The sequence below is a fragment of the Phalacrocorax aristotelis genome, chromosome 8 (assembly GCF_949628215.1).
Source record: "Phalacrocorax aristotelis chromosome 8, bGulAri2.1, whole genome shotgun sequence".
NCBI lineage: Eukaryota > Metazoa > Chordata > Aves > Suliformes > Phalacrocoracidae > Phalacrocorax > Phalacrocorax aristotelis.
This window is the reverse complement of record NC_134283.1, coordinates 38,574,543-38,592,270: the sequence shown is the minus strand read 5'-3', so window position 1 is coordinate 38,592,270 and position 17,728 is coordinate 38,574,543. Positions and strand designations below refer to the sequence as shown.

Below are 17,728 nucleotides of genomic sequence, written 5' to 3'. Positions count from 1 at the left end.
CAGTATTCAAGGGACAGACACCCTCCAGGGTCTTCATCTCTACCAGACTCATCTCCTGCTTCCCATCCTTCCCCAAAGCCTTCAGCTGCAATGACAAGCAGAAGCTAGTCCCTCCTGCCTTGTTTCTCATGCTCACTTTCTGCAAGGAAAACCACCTTATGTTTTTTTTTCCCTTGTTGCCATCTACCTTTGCTGGACTGCATTCACTGTCTAAGTTGCTGTGTGAAGGACAGGGTATAACCTCTCCATGCTTCCCCAAATCTCCCTGGTGATGCCCAAGCACTTTCATCAATGAGCAGCCAAAACTTAAACACCAGAAACAAAACAACAACAACCAAAAAAACAGGTCTTTATTTCAATGACCAGGAAAAAAATTTAATTCAAAGAGCAAAGATACTAACATAAACCCCGAAGGCACTCCAAGCAAACTGGAGCGATTTGCACGAGTCCCTTCCCAAAGCAGCCAGGCAGATGCAGCTCTGGTCCCCAGCTCTCCCCCAGCAGGGACATGGTGCAGACCCACACTTCTCCCCGGCATCCCTCCACACCACGCCCTTGCTAAAGGGACCCACAGCAGTCAAGGGAGCTCCCACACCTGGGTAACAGGCAGTGGGGGTAGGTGAGGGGCTCAGGGTTGGGGGTATCACCAGGTGAGCTCACATCGACCCTGTGGAAAAGAAAGGCACTTCCCAAACTTCAGTGGCATCTGCCCTGGGACTGTGAGGCATCCCTCCATCCCTTACCCCTGCCCACCCCGATCCAACATCCCAAGAACATAGCCCCTTGGGAGAGCCATGGTACCCCAGAGACAGCAGCAAAGTGTGGGAGGACATGGCCTAAAGGTAGAGGAGCAGATCCAGATTTCAGTTGTCCTCTGCAGCCCTGTGCTTGCTATGGTCCCCGGGGAGCGAGCCCTCAGCTCCCCCTGACTGTTGCTCCAGGGAGGCACTTTGCTGGAGAGGAGAGACCGAACCTCTTGCTCCTGGAGAGGGCAGGACAGGGAAAGGCAAGTTGCCCTGGGCAGGGACCACTCCAGAGCTGTGTCCAGAGCCTCCTGCCCCAGGCTCAGCCCAGCAACACATGCAGTACGGAACTCTGTGGGCCCAGCCCAATTTTCTCTCCCACACATATGTTCGACAGCCCACTGAGTCCCCAGATGGGGTGTGGAGCCCTTGAGAGAAGGGATAAAATTCTGAAAGCAATGTTAATCCAATGACTAAGTGGATGTGACTCCTGTAATTCAACCCAAAGCCACTGAAATTACAGATGGGAGGCAAATCCCAAACCTTCAGGATTTCTATTGAGGAAAGCCTAGTCTGTCCAGAGAGATAGTCTTTTCGCTGTGTATAAAGACAAGCAGCAGCCAGCCACTTGCAGACAGGCACCTGCTCCCCTGCCATGGAGCTCACAGCCTTGGTCACTGGTCCTACCCGTTCCCCACCTCTCCAGAGGTTGAGTTCCCTTTGACTTCACCCTGTGCTCTTTTGGGGGATCCTGAATTGTTTCAGGTCCCAAGTGCAAGGATCCGGCCTCAGCTCAGATCCTGATTTTCTCCTGAGGAGGCAGAAAGTTCACAAGAACCACTGAACACTGGAAAATTGCACTGGTCAAGGAGCAGAAAGTGTCACAAAACCACCTCCAGGTTTAAGTCTCTCGTGCCATCAGCTCCTTCCAGCCCCCCAGGTCCGACCCTGCAACCTGAACCCAGTCAGGCTCAGGAACAGCAGCCTTGGGTGGGGGGAAAAGCACCAATGCTGCCAAATCCCCACCTCCCCCTGGCCCTTCACGGCAGTGGAGCTGGCAGTCAGGGAAGTAGCCGGCAGCCTCCAGCACACCTCCAGCCCAGGGAAGTGGCCAGTGAGCAGCAGAGCACCGAGCAGAGCAGTGGGAAGGGGACGTCAGGACCCAGGCACATTAGGAGAGCAGCATCTCCTTGCCGTGTGGCTATGGAGGTGGTTAGAAGGATTGTTTAATTTAACCTTTCTTCTCATTTGAATAGAAATTAAGTTGAAGTCATAAGCAGACGCAGAGCTGTCAGCTCCCAGGGCTGGGGCAAGCTGTTGGCTCCTCTCTCTCTCCCGGTGCCACCTCTCCCAAGCCTCTAAATCTGCTGCATGGAGCAGGACCATCTACTAAAAACCCCTACATTGTCCTTCAAAGGAGAGAGCCAAAACCGAGGCAATCCTGGCACACGGTCCTCTGCCCTAGGGAGAATCCTCCCTAGTGCCAAAGCAGCTCAGGAAGTTATTTTGGTTCCCGAGATGCAACCCAGCTTTCCATCCCAGTCCCTCCTTTGGTGGCACGACACGGCTGTGTCACTGAGCAGCTCCAAGAGGCGTCATGGACGGCGTAGGGTCGCTGCCGGTACAGCATCGGCCCCACCGAGCCGGGCAGAGGCTGCCCAGGTCATCTCTGAGGTTGCTTTCAGGGGGGCTCAAACCACACACAAAACCATGAAGCAACACACAGAGAAACCCAAGGCGGAGGAGGTCTGCCCTGCGGAGAGGCCGGGGGCTGAGGAGCTCAGACACGGCCCCGGGGGCTGCACTCGGGCAGCGGCTGCCCGGTGCGGGGCTGCTGCAGCAGGGCAGTGAGGATGAGCTGCAGCTGGGTGAGGCGGGCACGCAGCGAGGTGGTGGAAAAGAGGTTCAGCTGGTAGGACGGGTCAAGGGGCAGAATGGAGATGAGCCACCAGCACCATGTCGGGCCATCTGCCGAAGCCTGGAGGGGAGAGAGGGAGAGATCCCCACTTCAGGAACTGCAAGGCAAATGCATAGCCTTTGGGCGGCATCACTAATGGGAAACATTTGCTGTTGTCAGGATAGCAATGCCAGCTTTGGCTAAGGTATGCCTCTGAACTGCCCTTTGTCTGTCCAGGCTCAAAATTGCTGGATAAACTAATTTAATTTCCAGACAAGCATTCCCCAGGGAGTCTCCAGACACAGATGTAACTAGGAAAAAGTCTATACTAAAGAGACAAAGAAATATCTTGTGCGTTTCCTTGTTCAAGGCAATGCCTTTTGTAAACATGGGCCAAATCCTGAGTGGTCGGTGTCTTTTATCATCACTCGAAGAGGCAAGGCACAGGCCAGGCAGGCACAACCGCTAGGCAGTGCTATTGCAAACTATCTTTTTTAAAACCTGAGCCAAACTGAGAAGGAAATGCTCAATTCAGCTGAAGGAGGATGAATCATTTTGTAACTTTAAGCACAGCACTGATGTGACTGCTGGCCAGGACAGTCTTAGCCTGGGAGAAGGCCGCAAGAGCATATTTGTAATGGTCCAGGCAGGAAACACTTTCTCAAAGGAGTGAGAACTAAATTTTGGTTTTGTTTTTTTTTTTCCTCCAGAATCTGAATTTGTCAAGGAACTTAATAAGCAAACTAGATCATGCCTTCTCAGCTCCTCTGGCCAGCTATGGCTGTTTCAAAGGAACATGATGAGAGAAGAGACTGCAAACTCTCTGAGCTGTGGGGTTCAGTTCTTTGCCCAAATTCAGGCAGTTCAGTTTCTTGGTTGTCGTTTAGGAAAAAGAGTCTGGGAAAGCTTTTAAAACTCAGTGCTCAGTTTCCAAGAACAGTTTAAAACCATCAAGAAATGTTAAACAGCTTTAACAAATAGGCCCTACCGTATCTCTGAATGAGAGGTGCTGTAACCAGTAGTGGGAATGATGAAAAACAGGGTTTGTTTTGCGCATCTTGGTGGGGAGCCGAGCAAGGAAGCAGGGTGGTCAGCGCAGGAAAGGCGCTGCTTCAGATGCTCTCTTGGTACCCTCTCTATTTAGAGCATCCCTCCCCTGAGGGTGTTACCTGGATGTCCTCTTCCTTCTCCGGCAGTGGTCCATGCTGCATCAATATGTACCTGGAGGCAAGGTCTCCGTGCTCACAGAACCGCTGAGCTAAGCGGTAGGTGCTTTCGTGCAGGCACTGCAGCTCCTGCAGCTCCTCCCCCGCCACCTGTGTGGAGGGAAGAGGAATGCAGAAGGTGTCCATGGGGATGCTCTGCCCCATCAGAGCGGGGGCTTTTGCCCTGGCCCTGCCCTCACCTTCTTGTCCTCCAAGTACTCGATGTCAGCAGTGTTGTAGCCATCCCTGTGTCCGCGCCTCAGCACCCGGAACCGCCTCCTGCCAATGGTGTCCACCAAGGACCTCCCGTCCGCCAGCAGCTCGATCTGCCGGATCTCCAGCATGCAGCCATAGTCAGCAAAGCTGACATAGCAAGGAGCCAGGGAGAGAAAAGATGAGCTGAACTGGGATACCAGTGGTGGGAGAGCTGCTTCTCCTGAAGGCACCACCTTCAGGGAGGAAAAGGCCCAGGAACAAGCTGGCTGGGAGGGGGCAAATTTGGAGATTCATTCAACCCTGTTGAGTTACCACTTTCTGCTAAGAGGGCAGGGAATAGCAAGCACACTGTCCACACTCCCTTGGATTTGCCTTATTCCAAAATGACTTGTGTCCTCATACTGCCCTGATGTCCAGTGGTCCTTAAGACACCATCCATTGCAGAGACATCCTCCCAAAGCCCAGAAAATGTTATTTATTTCATTTCACTTGAACAGGACTGGAGCACGGGGATGACATGTAATGTAAATACAGGTATTTAACATAATACTTGGGTTAGGAGCCTGGAGACTGAGGCCACCTGAGATCTGGGGGTGCTGCCAGGAACATAAGGATGGCCACACTGCACCAAACAAAAGCCCATTTAGCCCAGTGTCCTCTCACACACAGAGTATGAGAAATATGGCAATTTTAAAGTGCTCACTCAGAGGAGCTGGAGGACATGGCCAGGGAACCGTGCAGCTCAGAGACGTCCTGAGCCAGAAGCTGTTCCCAGACCATTGTATTTAACAGCCACCGCTGGCCCTGCCAGCCCCAGCCCTGGCCCCATTCCTTGTCTGGTTGGTGTGATACCAGGAAGCAGGGAGATCCCGTTTCACTGGGCTGTGTGGGGAATGCACCACCTTCCTGCTGATTTTATCTGCAGGGTGCAGTGGGGTAGGAAGTTGCACTTATTCCTCCTCTCCAAATTACTCAGGACTTCAGACACTTTGGACTGGGGCAGAGAGGGGCAAATCAGCCAGGGCAGAAGGAATCCGCCTTGCCCAGAAGCTCACCTTTTCCCATTCTCGTATATACACATGCCGAACCTCCTCGTGCCAGTCTCCTGGCACCGCCGGATCATGAGGCGGTAGCGAGGCTCGAAGACGTGCAAAGGGCAAGCGATGCCTGGGAAGGACATTGTGCATACGAAGATGGGTATGTTCTTTGTCAGGCTGAGGGACAGGAGGAGAGACCACCATGAAACCTTCCAGTTCCATCAGCCAATACCATCCCAAGAGCTCTGCATCGGCTGCTCCCCAGAACCAGACATGTCCTTTAGCCCAAGAAGTGATGCTGTGGCACAGAGCACACCAGAGCTTCCTCTTTGCTCACCAAGAGCCCAAGGGCAGACTCTGCCCACAAAACAGCTCCTTGCAGAGATGTTCCCTCATCCCCAGGTGCCCATGGCGTACATCTGCACCTAACCAGCACTACTGTGACATGGTCCTAGAAGCAAGACAGACATCACCTGAGCAGAACCAAGCCAGAGCAATGGTATGTGGTGTGGACAGCCCCCTCGGAGCCCCTCCTGGCTGCCATGCACACATGCACATGCATGCGCACTGGAGCAGGTCCCTGCTTACTTGGAGAGCTCTGCCATCTCAGCCCGATGCAGGTCCCGGCGCTCAGCCAGCTGTGTGGGGAAGATGGCCAGCATAATGTCCTGCAACAGCACAGTGGGGCTGTAGCTTCCAGCCTTCAGGTACTGAAAGAAATTATACCCAGAAACAGGTTGGAGAAGAGCAGGGGGGAGCCCTGAGGCCCTGCCAGACTCTGAATCACACTTACTTTCACTGGAGCTGAGGGTAATTTTAGATCAGAGAAAGTCAGGGATAAAACCTATTGGGGGATGTTGAGCCACCTAGCAGGATGGGATGTCAGCTCCACCGAGACCTCCAGACACAGCTCAGACCCAGGGCCTGTCCAACTCAGTATCCTGTCTCTGACAGTGATGCAGTCCTTGTATGACAACCTGATTTTCCTGATGGTCTTATCTGAATCCCTTTTCATTAAAGATTAAATAAAATCTCCAAGCTAGCAGGTTTTCCATCCATTTCCATTTTTTAAAGCAATTAGCATTTGCTTCTTTCTTCCTCTCTCTCTACATCTCTCAGTCCTGTTTACAATCTTACTAAATCACTGTGGCATCTTGTGGAAATGAATCTCTTGGTCTTAATTATCAACTGTCTGGTCATTCACAAGTGAATGGAGCTGACACTGTCACACCAGGGAGCCACTAGCATGCAAGCATTGCACCTTCCCACCCCAGCCCTGGACACGCTGCCGGCAGCTGGAGCTGGTGCCCATCTCTCCCTTGGGCTCCCTCCCACAGGATACGTGCCCTCACCTCTCTCAGGCTCTGTTTGCAGAGGGGGCAGTTGGGCCGGTGGTCCAGGCAGCGTTCAAGGCACTCCTTGCAGAAGGTGTGCCCGCACGGCGTCGTCACCGGCTCAAAGAACAACCTGCAAAGGGACCAAAGTCAATGAACTGCAGAGAGCAATGCAGGGGAAGGAGAGCTGGTAAGCCCAGCAGAGAGAGAGTTAACAGAGCCTCTGTCCACAGGGCTGGGTGCCCTCAAAACTGTCATTCCACAGGCCTGGCTCAGCACCCTGCTTTTAGTTGGTCTCAGCACCCGGCTGGTCTCAGCCCCTCAGCAGGGGATCCCACAAAGCACTCAGGGACTTGCAGAGGCCCAGGCTGGTGCTGCAAGGCTTGAGCAGGTCAGAGTGGGCAAAGCCGTGGCGGTAGTTTCTGGCTATCCCCAGCCTTGTACCTGCATCTTCCGTGAATCACCTTGCTGAGAGGAAGCGATTTTGCTTCCAGCAGGAATGAGGCATTCCCCATGCCCCCTCCTACCATTTCAAGGGAAATCTGCTGCCTTCACCAGCCTTCTGCATGGAAAACAGCGATGCTGCAGAGATGCAACACCATGGAAAGCAATCTCGTGCCATGTCTTCCAAGCCCTGGCAGCCCATGGCTATGAAGCTCACCTTCACTAAAGCTGAATGGGCTAAGCTTTGCTCATAACTCCTGTAAAAGTTCCTAACTGGCTTACTCCTTTAATTAGAAGTCTGGCCTCAGACTGTTGGACTTGCACAATGATGTAAGATGAGAACAGTCCCAGGCCTGAGCACTGCTCCTCATCCCTGCAGGGTCCCCATGGACCCCATCAGTACACACATGGCACCCCTCGGTCCTGGCAGGGGTGCAGCTCCCCAGGGACCCACAGTGGTGTGTAGCCCAAAAGGCAGCAACGGGAAAGTGCCTCCTTCTCCCCTGCTCCAAGAGCAGAGCTGGCAGTGAGCGCTCAGGTTGCTCACCGATAGCTCCAGGATCAGAAATGAAATTAAGGTCTCGGGAAAGCCCTGCTCAGCACTGGGCCCTGACTCCTGAACATTGTTTCCCTGCTCTCAGAAGAGACCTAAATTCACCTAATTCAGATCAGAAACAGCCCTGATTTCTCCCCCCACCCCATGCCATTCCCCCATGCCATTCCCAGACCTGGAAGAAGCTCCCATACAGGAGACCTTGACCATCTTGCACGTCTGGCAGCGCAACACCCAGCCCTCTGCCAGCAGCCGCTTGCACAACTCCTCATGGGTATGGGACACGCCAGAAATAACAGCCTGGTTTCAGCATGCCCTGTGGCAGTGTCCAGCCTTTCCCCAGCCCTGAGTCAGAAGACACAGGCACTACCTGGTCCCCTCTTCTATGTCCAGGCACAGAGCCCAGCAATGTTCCCTTCTGGGTTTGCAGCTCCCCTGCTGCTGATGGTATTTCCCTGGGGCAACACCTCCCTGTTCCAGCCTGCAGTTACAAAGGGCAACCACAGCTTTCAGTCTCTGACCCCGCTGAACATCCCCACCTCCGCTCCAATGTCCCAAGCGATACAGATCTAACAATGCTGCGCCCTGAGACAGGGCGATCTGAGCTCTCATAGCCTGACAGGGCAAAGCATGCCCTTGTCCTCCCCTCTTATCTGTTATCTCTACTGAAACCTGCATTTTGGCAGTACTGGGGACTGAGTTTGCTATGAAGATGTGAAGAAAGGTCCACACCAGGGAAGAAAACCCAGCAGGTGCTAATTCCTCATCCTAAAAGCTCTCCCGCCAAAGAACTCACCGTATGCAGAGGGAACACTCCAAGTCAGATACGCTCAGCAGCTCCCCGAGGCATGTCTGGGTACCCCTAGCTGTTGCTGTTTCCTCTTCATTATCTAGTGGCAGAAGAGAAGGAAAGAGAAGAATACCCCCATTTCAATCCTGAAAATGACTCTTTGCTTTCTGATCTTGTTCTGAGGTGCAAGTAGTTAGCTGCTACACAAAGTACTTTGAAGGTTAAAACAAAACCTCTAGGAAATGTGACATAAACCCACTTATTAACCCATCCATGTCCATCCACAGCTTTTCCATCAGTGGGTCTCATGGTACTTGGTAGAGGAAGATGGTGTCTCCCTACCTCTTTTTCAGGCAAGGAAACTGAGGCACTGGGAGGTGAAGTGGCCTAAGCAGCTCCCAGATGGAGGTCTCTGGAGACCTGCCACAAGGCAATATCACTGCTTTATGCAAACCCACCTAAGTGGAAGCCATCTGGCTGGACACTGATGGCAAGTTAATGCCAATGGAGGTGCCGCTTCCCCCAGTGCAGCAGGACATGCTGTGTCCCTCGCAAGGGAATTTAAGTTCTGATTTAAACCCCATGGGAACTAAAGGAAGCCCCTCCCTGGCTCCACACAGGGAGCAAGTGATGTCCGGCTTTAGCAAGAACTTTTCACCAATGACACCCAAAGGTTTGCTGTACATGCACCAGCTCAGCACAGGAAGATTGGGCCAGAGCTGCCCCGTCGGGTGTCCCTGGGATCTTTGCTCACTGAGCTGGCACACGGCGCAAACACTAAGTTTTCAGTGCCAAAATGGATTTTAAACAAGTATTTTGCATGAGATTAGATTTTGGTACCTTTGACAACACTCACCTACCAACCATTGGCCCTGGCCCTCTGCCGAAGTCTCCGGTTCCTGCCATTGCCCCGGCTGGGAAAGGGCGGCTGTCCCCTGGCCATGTTCAGGCTCAGCATCCCCTCCGCCATCAGGCAGCTCTCCCTCCTGATCCTAGACACATCAAAGATTAAATCAAGGCCAAAACCTCTCCCCCCTCTGAATACGCTGCCCCACACACCCCACCAAGCCCGATAGCACCAGGAGTTTTTCTGGTGTGTTGGTGTATATCTTGCATCTGCAGGACAGCAGGAGAGCATGGCCTTCATAGACATCTCACAGCTAAAACATGGATTACTCTGTCCACGTGTACCACCTGGTATTTGGGTGTATCTGAGCCCATTTTCTCTGATTTTCCCCCCTTTCCAAACCTGACAAATTTATCCATAGAAAGCAAATTGCAGAAGATGAGCTTTCCTTAATAGCTGCTAATGGTCTGAACTGTTCCCAAATGAAAATTTTGGGATGAAAACCAACATTAAAACTGATTTTTTTTGTTTGTTTCAGGTGAATGTAATTTGACTTGGCTGTTTTAAAAACAAGGAGAGTCTAAAATCTTACCTGAAGTATTGCAGCATAAAACTGGGAGAGGAATGGAGACAGCAAGCCTCCTGTTTCCCCAATCTCCATAGCATCAGTTCCGATGGTGTTTTTGCTCTCCCAGCACGCAACTGCGTGCGCACGGCTATGGTCCTGCACAGCCTCCCCTTATCACACCTCCTTTCCCATCATTGGAAACCCCAATTTGGGATGTCCTAGAGGGACAGTAAGTCCATCACAGACTCAGATGGTTGTAGGCTTTCTCACCTGAGCTTGTGCAGAAGACAATGGGAGTGCAGGGCTCCGTCCATCAACCTGGGGACCAGTCAAGCCCTGGTGAGCATCACCCAGCTGTGCAGCAGCTGTGTGTGGCTGAGGAGCATCCTCCCGCATGAGGACCTGCAAGGAGAAAGTGGGGCTCAGGGCGTGCTGGGAGAAGGAAGCAGGGAGGTGGGCTGCTATGCTCCCTCCTTCCCCGAAGCAGCTTCCTGCTCACCGCAGGGCACGTCGGGGTCACTTGTTTCAGTTCTGGCTGAGCTCTCTGCCAAACAAATGCCTTAGCAGCATGTAAGGAAGAAAGAGGCATGAGGCAGCAAACAAAATGATGTATTTTAAGGGGTGAGATGCGTGTTCTCCATCACCCACAGAGAACAGCACGGGAGTGAGCTGTGAAGGGTACAAGGTCATTCACCATTCCCCTGCCCTTTCCCCCCTGGAGGGCAAGTGTCCATTCATGGCACGAAGTCCCCATGCCAGGGACATTGCTGGAGGCCCCCCAGTGACAGTGGTTTTGGTACACAGGTGGGTGCCGGCCTGAAATCATCTGCAGAAAAGTCACTGACTCTCCAGTGGCAGTTTTCAGCTGGCTGCTTTGCCTTGGGTGACTACTGATGTTGCCTGGAAACCCACCTCATGCCACGTCAGCATCTAAACCCAGCAAAACCTGAGACTTGAAGATACGGACTGAGGAAGGGGAGTTTTCTTCATGGGTGAACCTGCATCAGAGTGATGGGAAGACTCTTGGACCAAGACCCGACTTCACCTGATCTCCCAATGCTGGCCAGAGCAGCATGATCATGATGGACATGAGCCTTTCAGAGGACAAGGGCATCTCCCTGTCTGATGCGAGGACACAGGACCCCACCATGATATGGCCCACATACCTTCTCCATCTCTCTTCGAGCAGGGTGGAAATGGGGACTGAGCATCAGGCAGTGCTCCCACGCCAGCAAGGCTTCAGCTCTCTGTCCCATCTCCAGAAGCACCTTCCCTTTCCTGAAGAAGCCCTGCAGAGCAGAAAAACCTGCAGTGACTATGAGACAGTGACCAGCTGAGCACAGGTCCCTTCAGCTCCCATGTGAGCCCTGAGGGAATCTCCCTGCAGCCTCCTGCCTGCTCCTGTCCCAGGCCAAAGCACCCAGACACATCACTGCTCCCATGCTCAGTCTTGTCCTTTTTGCCCAAGATCCACTCACAGCCAGGTACCCATAAAACAGGACTCTTCCAAAATGCAGCAGTTGCAAAAGCCAAGCAAACAAACCCTACTGAGACCCAGAGAAGGAGTCAAGGGCTTCTGCCTTTGAAGCTGCAAAACCACTGCCAACAAATGCTTCACAAATCGGCGGGTGAGCTCCCACGCCTGATTTCTCAAGAGCAGCTCAGCCTCCAGCCAACACCTCCCCAAGCCCCCAGCTGCGATCCTGCACACCAGCATGGCTACGTGCCCTCACTGCCTGCATGCCAGCACGGCTGGATGCGGCACTGGACCTCTCCCTTTAGTGCAACACAGCACTTGCAGCCCGGATTTGCAACTTAATAGGTTTGGCAGGTGTTTTTCTGTGCGGGATGAATCCAACGGCTAGGAGAATTCAGGAAAGGGAGAAACTGCTCCCATAGAGTAAGATTTGGCTCCAAGTACAGCTGGCCAATGGGGCCTCCCCTCCACTCACCTCGTGCTCTCCAGGCTCAGCCCTGCACACGGCGTCCAGGTCCTCCAGTGCCCGCGAGTGCTGTCCCAGCGCCACAAACACCTCTGCCCGGCACAGCCGCAGGGAGCTGGCATCTGGGGCTGCAAAGAGATATGTCGTCACTCATGTGATGAGTCCGTGTGTGGTGAGGCAGCGGGGCTGGATGAGGCCAGAGAAATCCCACCACAGCAGGACAGCCCCTGTGCTGCTCCCTCATACTGAGCACAGCCAGCTCCTGCGGTCTTCTTCAGCAGGAGTTGCTGGCCTCATAAGTCTCAGCAAGGAAGTTATTTTCCCTAAATATCTGGTTTTAATCTCTTTGAGGCTCTTCCCTTTGCTTTTCACCATCTCCACCGAATGCCCTCAGCCAAGGGGCCCAACCACTGCCTTGGGGCTCAGCCATGCTGAGATCTGGGCTCTCATCCACCCTTGTGGGATGCAGCAAAAAGGCTGTACCATACACATACTCCCGATGGGGGCTGTTGCCACGGGAGGCTCTGCAATGTGATTCACCCAGCGAAGCCCCAATAATGCATTATCAAAAGAGCCTGCAGCTGCAGAGACCTGCGATCCCAAAACATCAGGGAGCCTCCCGGACCCACCTGGCTGCCACCACTCTCCCAGGGCAGAGGAGGAGAAACCGGGGGCTGCAAGGATCTAAGGCCAGCAACATGACTTAGGGTTTCCAAGTATGAGAAAGGGCTGAGGTTTCCCAAAACAGACGAAGGAACCTGAGTATCCAGTTCCTCGCCAGTGAGATATCACTGATGGAATCTCAGTAGCAGGGGGGCACATCTCCCGCAGGCGCTGCTGGCCATGGCATCCCAAGTGTCACAGTGGTGGGCACCCCACATGCTCTTGCCTGCTCCTAAATAATGGGCAGCGAGACCCTCTTCTCTCCTGCATCATGGAAATCCCACAAAAACCTTCCTTTCTACCAGCACTGCCAGCAGGGGAATTGGGGTGGGGGGATGTCAGGGAGTATGAGAGAGCAGCAGCCCAAAAGCCCACACAGGGCAGTGCATGGAGTAACCAGGTGTGGTTACATTTGTGGGTTTGAACTTGTTGTGGAGGATTCCCAGACCCACCCCGTTATATCACAGCTTGCCGCGGAGATGACCTACATCCATCACGCTGCTGGCTTTCTAGCTAAGGCAACAGATCCGTGTACCCAGCCCTGCGTCCCACCCCCAGTGCTGACCATCACTAGCAGGATGCTGGCTCTGAGGCCAAACCTGCATCATAAATTAGGCACCATTAGCAGGCACCAGCACTGCATTTACTATGGCAAAGCAGGGCTGGCAGCACCGCTTTGCTGAAGGGCCAGCAGCTCCTACCAGGATGAGCCAGGTCCAGGGGGCTGGGCATCAGGAGATATGGTTGCTGATGATGCCTCCTGCACTCCCAACCCCAGCAGCCTTTCCTTTCTTCCTGCCCTGGTTCACACATGGTGCTGACGCAGCTCTGCCAGCAAACTGTGGGTCCGGACTAGCAGCCCTGTGACAGCAGGGCGCAGGAAGCTGGCATCTGCCCGCACCCCTGCCTGCCTCTGCTGTCACATGCCCAGGCGCCCACCGATCTGCCCAGGCACATACCATGTCTTATCATGGAGGAGCTCTGCCATGGATATCACCTGCTTTTGTCCCCATGCCCAGCACAGAGCACAGGGAGACCCTGCTCTCTGTCTGGGGCTCAAGGTGCCACCACAACCTGGAAAGCAGCAGAGAGCCCAGCCCCAGCCGCTCCTGCACCAAGGCTGCACTGGCCATGCTGAGCTGTGCAGCAGAGCAACCTCTGATCCCTTGGAGGTTATTTTCATGTATAATGTTAGCCAGGACCTTAGGGCTCAAGTCAGCAAATGTGGAACTTGCTGCTCAATTCCCCATCCTGCAAGCATGCATCCAGAGACGAAATATTCCAGCCCCTAGTGACAGGTGGAGATAAACAAACAGGTACAAAGTCTAGAGGCTTATTTTCCATGTGGGCAAACCCATTCGAACATTTGCACAGCCCGGCAATAAAGCTACTGATCTGGTAAAAACAATATGTGTAAAACGAGGCTATGAATTCTGCATTTCTCTTCTGCTGCAGCTATTTTTGATCTATGGTATCATTAGACATTAGGGACGTAAGCCAGCTGGCGGCCCTGGCAGCTGATGAGTGACTGATCGAGCTCCCCAGCCTCCTGGCTCCAGGCGTGTCGGGAGGCCTCCTGTGTTACGCGTTACAGTGCATATATTGTGTTCACTGAGAAAAACAGGAGACAAGAGTTGACAATTTATCTTCTCCCAAGCGAAGAGAGCTGCTCTGTGGGCTGTGCTGAGCAAACTGGCCCATCATGCAACGCTGAACCACAAAAAAAATCATTCTCGTGGGTTGAACATTTATCAGTGGTTATGTTTAAAAGCCAAGGAGAGCCCGTAAGAAGCTGTACAGCCTGCAAGCGGTCTGCAGGCTGCAGGAGTTGGAAAACATGTCCTGAAAGCACCACCCACATGGCTGAGCCTGAGCAGCACCAGCAATGCAGGTTTACAGGAGCTGTGGCTGTGATTGCAATTTCCTCATTGCCGTAAGCTGGACTTCCCCGGTCCTTCGGGGAACAGAGCGTGCAGGGAGACCGAGGACAGAGCTTGCAACGTTTCCTCATTATACTCACATAGGCTTCTTAAAAAGAGATATATAATTGTACACCCCAATCAGACAAAGTCTGGCAATAAGACAAACAGTACCAGAGAACCGTGCACGTGCATTTGTGCTGAGGGGTGGGTGTGCAGGGTAGGAGACGGGTGCCTCAGGAAGTTGCATAAAGGGACCTGCTTTCTGCTGCCAACACCAGGATCGGCTGGCCCACTTAGTCCTTTGGTTCCAGGCATACCCTGAACCTCTGGCACTTGTCTCGCAGCGGGTGATGAATAAGTGTCTGTGCCACGGGAGAAGAGCTGACTGCTGTCATAGAAACACCAGTGGAGAAAGGACCTTCTGCCTCCAACCCCCTGCTCCAATCACATTGTATAACCCCGTTTATTTAAGCATTATTTTCCAAGAAATCCACTTACAGCCACACATTAAAGCAGATCAACCCCTCTGGGCCCAATCCTGACCCTACAGTCAAATGTCTCGCTGGAGCCGGTTGCAGCAGCTGGTTGAAGGGGGCCGGTGAGGGGGGGACACACGACACCCTGCCCTGCACCGTAGGGCTTCAGCAGGAGCTCGGCCAAGGCTGTGTCCTAGCCAGGCTCTGGGGGCCAGGACATGTCTGTCCCAGACTGGAAAAGTCCCAACTACTTTACATAACGGCCACCCCCCCGGGCAGAGCTCTTCCTCTGACACTGAATTATTGCCGGGCGGCAAGATGCGAGAAGCTGCTTGTGGCTCTTTCCGGCCACTTGCTAAAGCCAGAAACATGCGGCCGACGGGACGGGGGCTGTTCACCCTGCCCTGCCCGCGGCCCCGGCAGCCGGGATGTGCAGCGGGGCTTGCCCGGCCACCCGCTCCCTCCCATCACCCCGGAGACACCTGCGGACATGGGAGAAATGCCCAGCAGCTGGATCCCTCCTCCCCATCCCCACCACCCTTGACTTTCCGACACTTCCAGCTTCCCAGGTCTCCCACCTCTGGTCCACGCCGGCTCGGACGGCACTGCGGTACTGGGACAAAATGACCCACATTGGTGCCCACCTGCTCCAAGAGCCTTCGCATCCTCGTCTCGGCTGTAGGGCTGGCCCCTCGCACCCAGCATCGGCACCCCGCACCCAGCACTGGCACCCCCCGCTCCCCGGTGGTGCTTACCCAGCTCGACGCCTTTCTGAGCCATCCTCAGCGCCTCCCGCGCGTCCCCACGGGTGAGGCAGTCCCGGACACGGGCTGCCAGCCAGGCCGGCCGGCTCTTCCACTCCACGCATTTCTCCAGGAGGCCGCAGAGGACCACGTTGCACCTCGCTGCCCCGGCGCCCAGCAGCTTCAGCCTCTCCTGGCACAGGGGGCAGCGGGGGGGCGCGGCCCCCCTGAGGCACGGCTTGCAGAAAGAGTGACCGCAGGACACGGTCACCGGCTCCCAGAGGAGGAGGAGGCAGGAGGGGCAGCGCAGCATGTCCAAGCCCTCGCTCCCGGGGCCGAGGGGGTGCCGGGCGGGGGTGGCCCCCCGGGGTTGGGGGGACGGGACGGGGGGGCCGCGGTTCATGGCAGCAGTTGGAGCCGACGAGGAGGAGCTGCCCTTAGGGCCGGCGGAGCCCGCACAGCCCGGCCGCCACCGGGGCCCCGCGCGTCGCCCCGCTCCGCTCCGCCCGGCTCAGCTCAGCCCATCCCGCCCCGTCCCGTCCCGTCCCGTCCCGTCCCGCCGGGGCAGGACCCCCCCCGAGCAGCCGGACCCGCGGGGCGGGGGGGGCCGCCGGTGGCGGAGCTGCCGGGGCCGCCATTGGCCGCCGCCGCCGCCGCTCTGCGCCGCCCCGCCCCGCCCCGACCGCGTTTCGTAACGGAGCCGGCGGTACCGGGGGCGGCGGGAGCGGCACCGGGGGCGATGCGGGGTGTGTGTGCCCCGGCGTCGGGTCGGGCGCGGGCTGCTGGGCAGCGCCCCGGGCGTGTTGGGGGGCTCCGGGGCCGATGCCCTGGAGCCGGGACGCGGGGGTGTTGGGGGGCTCCGGAGCAGCCGGGGTGCAGGGTGCCAGTGACTGTCGGGGGCAGACGGGTGTGAGGCCATGCAGGGGTGCTGGGAGCTCTACAGACCAGCTGGGGTGTAGGGTACCTGGGGGGATCTGGGGGTGCTCGGAAGCAGGACCAGGGTGCAAAGTGCTGGGTGATGTTTTGGGGTGCCCCAGAGTAGGGCCAGGGCACTTTGGAGCCAGCCCATGGTGTGGGCTGCCTGGGGTACCTGGGGTGCTGCAGGTCAGGGCTGGGGCACAAGTCCTGGGTGGTACAGGGTGCTCCGGGATGGGGCCAGGAGGGTGGGGTGCTCCAGACTGGCTGGGGCACAAGATACCCATGGTGTTTGGGGTGCTCAGGAGCAGCCCAGGGTGCAGGGTGCCTGAGCTAGCTGAGGCTCTCCAGAGCGGGACTGGGGTGCAGCGTGTTGCGGTACCCCAGAGCAGCCAGGGCTGGCGAGGTTGGGGCGCACCAAAGGCTCCTTTGCAGACCCCACCATGCAGACCAGTCACAGCAGGATGTTGTGGGGGAAAGGGCTGTCCCTCCAGTGGAGATCGGAAACCACCACCCCCAGATGCTCTACTTATCCAGAACTGAACTAGTTCAGACCCTGTTTGGGGAAGGTCTCCTAACCACTCATGGAACCCCAAGATGGGCTCTGTGTCCCACGGGAGATGCATCCCCTCAGCCACACAGCCATAGAGCGAGGAGCCAGCAGCTGTTGCACAGCAGGTGCTGGGAAAAACAGCTGAAATCTGGTAACCCTGGAGCTTAGTAGGTCAGCCTTTATGTAAGGATGATGCACATTCCCCAAGGGCTCTTTTGTGTGTCCCCAAGAACAAACCAAACCCATGCACACGTGGGAAGGGATGCTCAGGGAGGGAGATCACCAGTGGGATACGAGTCCTGGTGAAACCTCCTATGCCCTGCTAAGGGAGTGGCTGGCAGAGGTTTGGGCTGTGGAGCAGGTTTTGTTTCAAAATGTACTGTGATTACATGAAACAGCTCATGAGTGGTTTTAAAAGCTCAACAGCTAAATTGGAAGGCTTTTCTACTTGCTCCGTTATCTTTTTAACTGATCCCTTCAAGACTAGAAAAATCTCAGGCCCTGTTTAGCAGCACAGCCCCGAACACCTCCTGAGCACGGCATTAGAGACAGCCGTCGCCCTGGGAGCATTGTGGGGCTGTCAGGGACTCTGCCCCATGGGACATTTTCCATGTTCCCCATCCACGGGATCAGTCTTTGGTTGCCCTCCCAGAGGGACCTGCCACATCACTTCCACCAGCAGTTCTCCCATGGGCATTTCTCAGGTGGGCAAGGCTCATTCGCACCGGACACTCTCCTCTCATGATTTAGTTTTTGCCATGGCTAGTTTTTCCACCAAAACCTGGATACTCACTAAAACAGAAGATTGCCACCAGGGAGTTCTCACCAGTTTTACCTCCAGACTACCCCTCAAGAAGGACACGTTCGTGGCTCCTGAGA

The 17,728-nt window shown here is 55.2% G+C and overlaps 1 protein-coding gene across 2 annotated transcripts; it reads right to left on the bottom strand.

Moving 5' to 3' along the window:
• Window positions 1-332: 332 nt before the first annotated feature.
• LOC142061503 (LON peptidase N-terminal domain and RING finger protein 1-like) lies at window positions 333-15,919 on the bottom strand. Of its 2 annotated transcripts, none has more exons than XM_075102653.1 (12): window positions 15,394-15,919; window positions 11,587-11,705; window positions 10,801-10,923; window positions 9,905-10,036; window positions 9,076-9,211; window positions 8,226-8,319; window positions 6,451-6,565; window positions 5,687-5,808; window positions 5,117-5,275; window positions 4,046-4,208; window positions 3,810-3,956; window positions 333-2,721 (listed from the first exon to the last, which is right to left on the bottom strand). In XM_075102653.1, the coding sequence occupies exons 1-12, from the start codon at window positions 15,782-15,784 to the stop codon at window positions 2,524-2,526; spliced, it is 1,899 nt and encodes a 632-aa protein (XP_074958754.1). In that variant the 5' UTR covers window positions 15,785-15,919; the 3' UTR covers window positions 333-2,523. The 2 variants fall into 2 exon arrangements, with proteins under 2 accessions (XP_074958754.1, XP_074958755.1); XM_075102654.1 differs by having other exon boundaries at window positions 5,687-5,766.
• Window positions 15,920-17,728: the final 1,809 nt, after the last annotated feature.

Bases quoted from the DNA above. Each gene is read 5' to 3' on its own strand.
- LOC142061503 (XM_075102653.1), bottom strand. From the start codon at position 15,784: ATGAACCGCGGCCCCCCCGTCCCGTCCCCCCAACCCCGGGGGGCCACC. The intron at 5,809-6,450 runs GTGAGGGCACGT...AATTTCTTTCAG, and splicing joins GCAAACAGAGCCTGAGAGAG to TACCTGAAGGCTGGAAGCTA. The intron at 5,276-5,686 runs GTAAGCAGGGAC...CCTGTCCCTCAG, and splicing joins GAGATGGCAGAGCTCTCCAA to CCTGACAAAGAACATACCCA.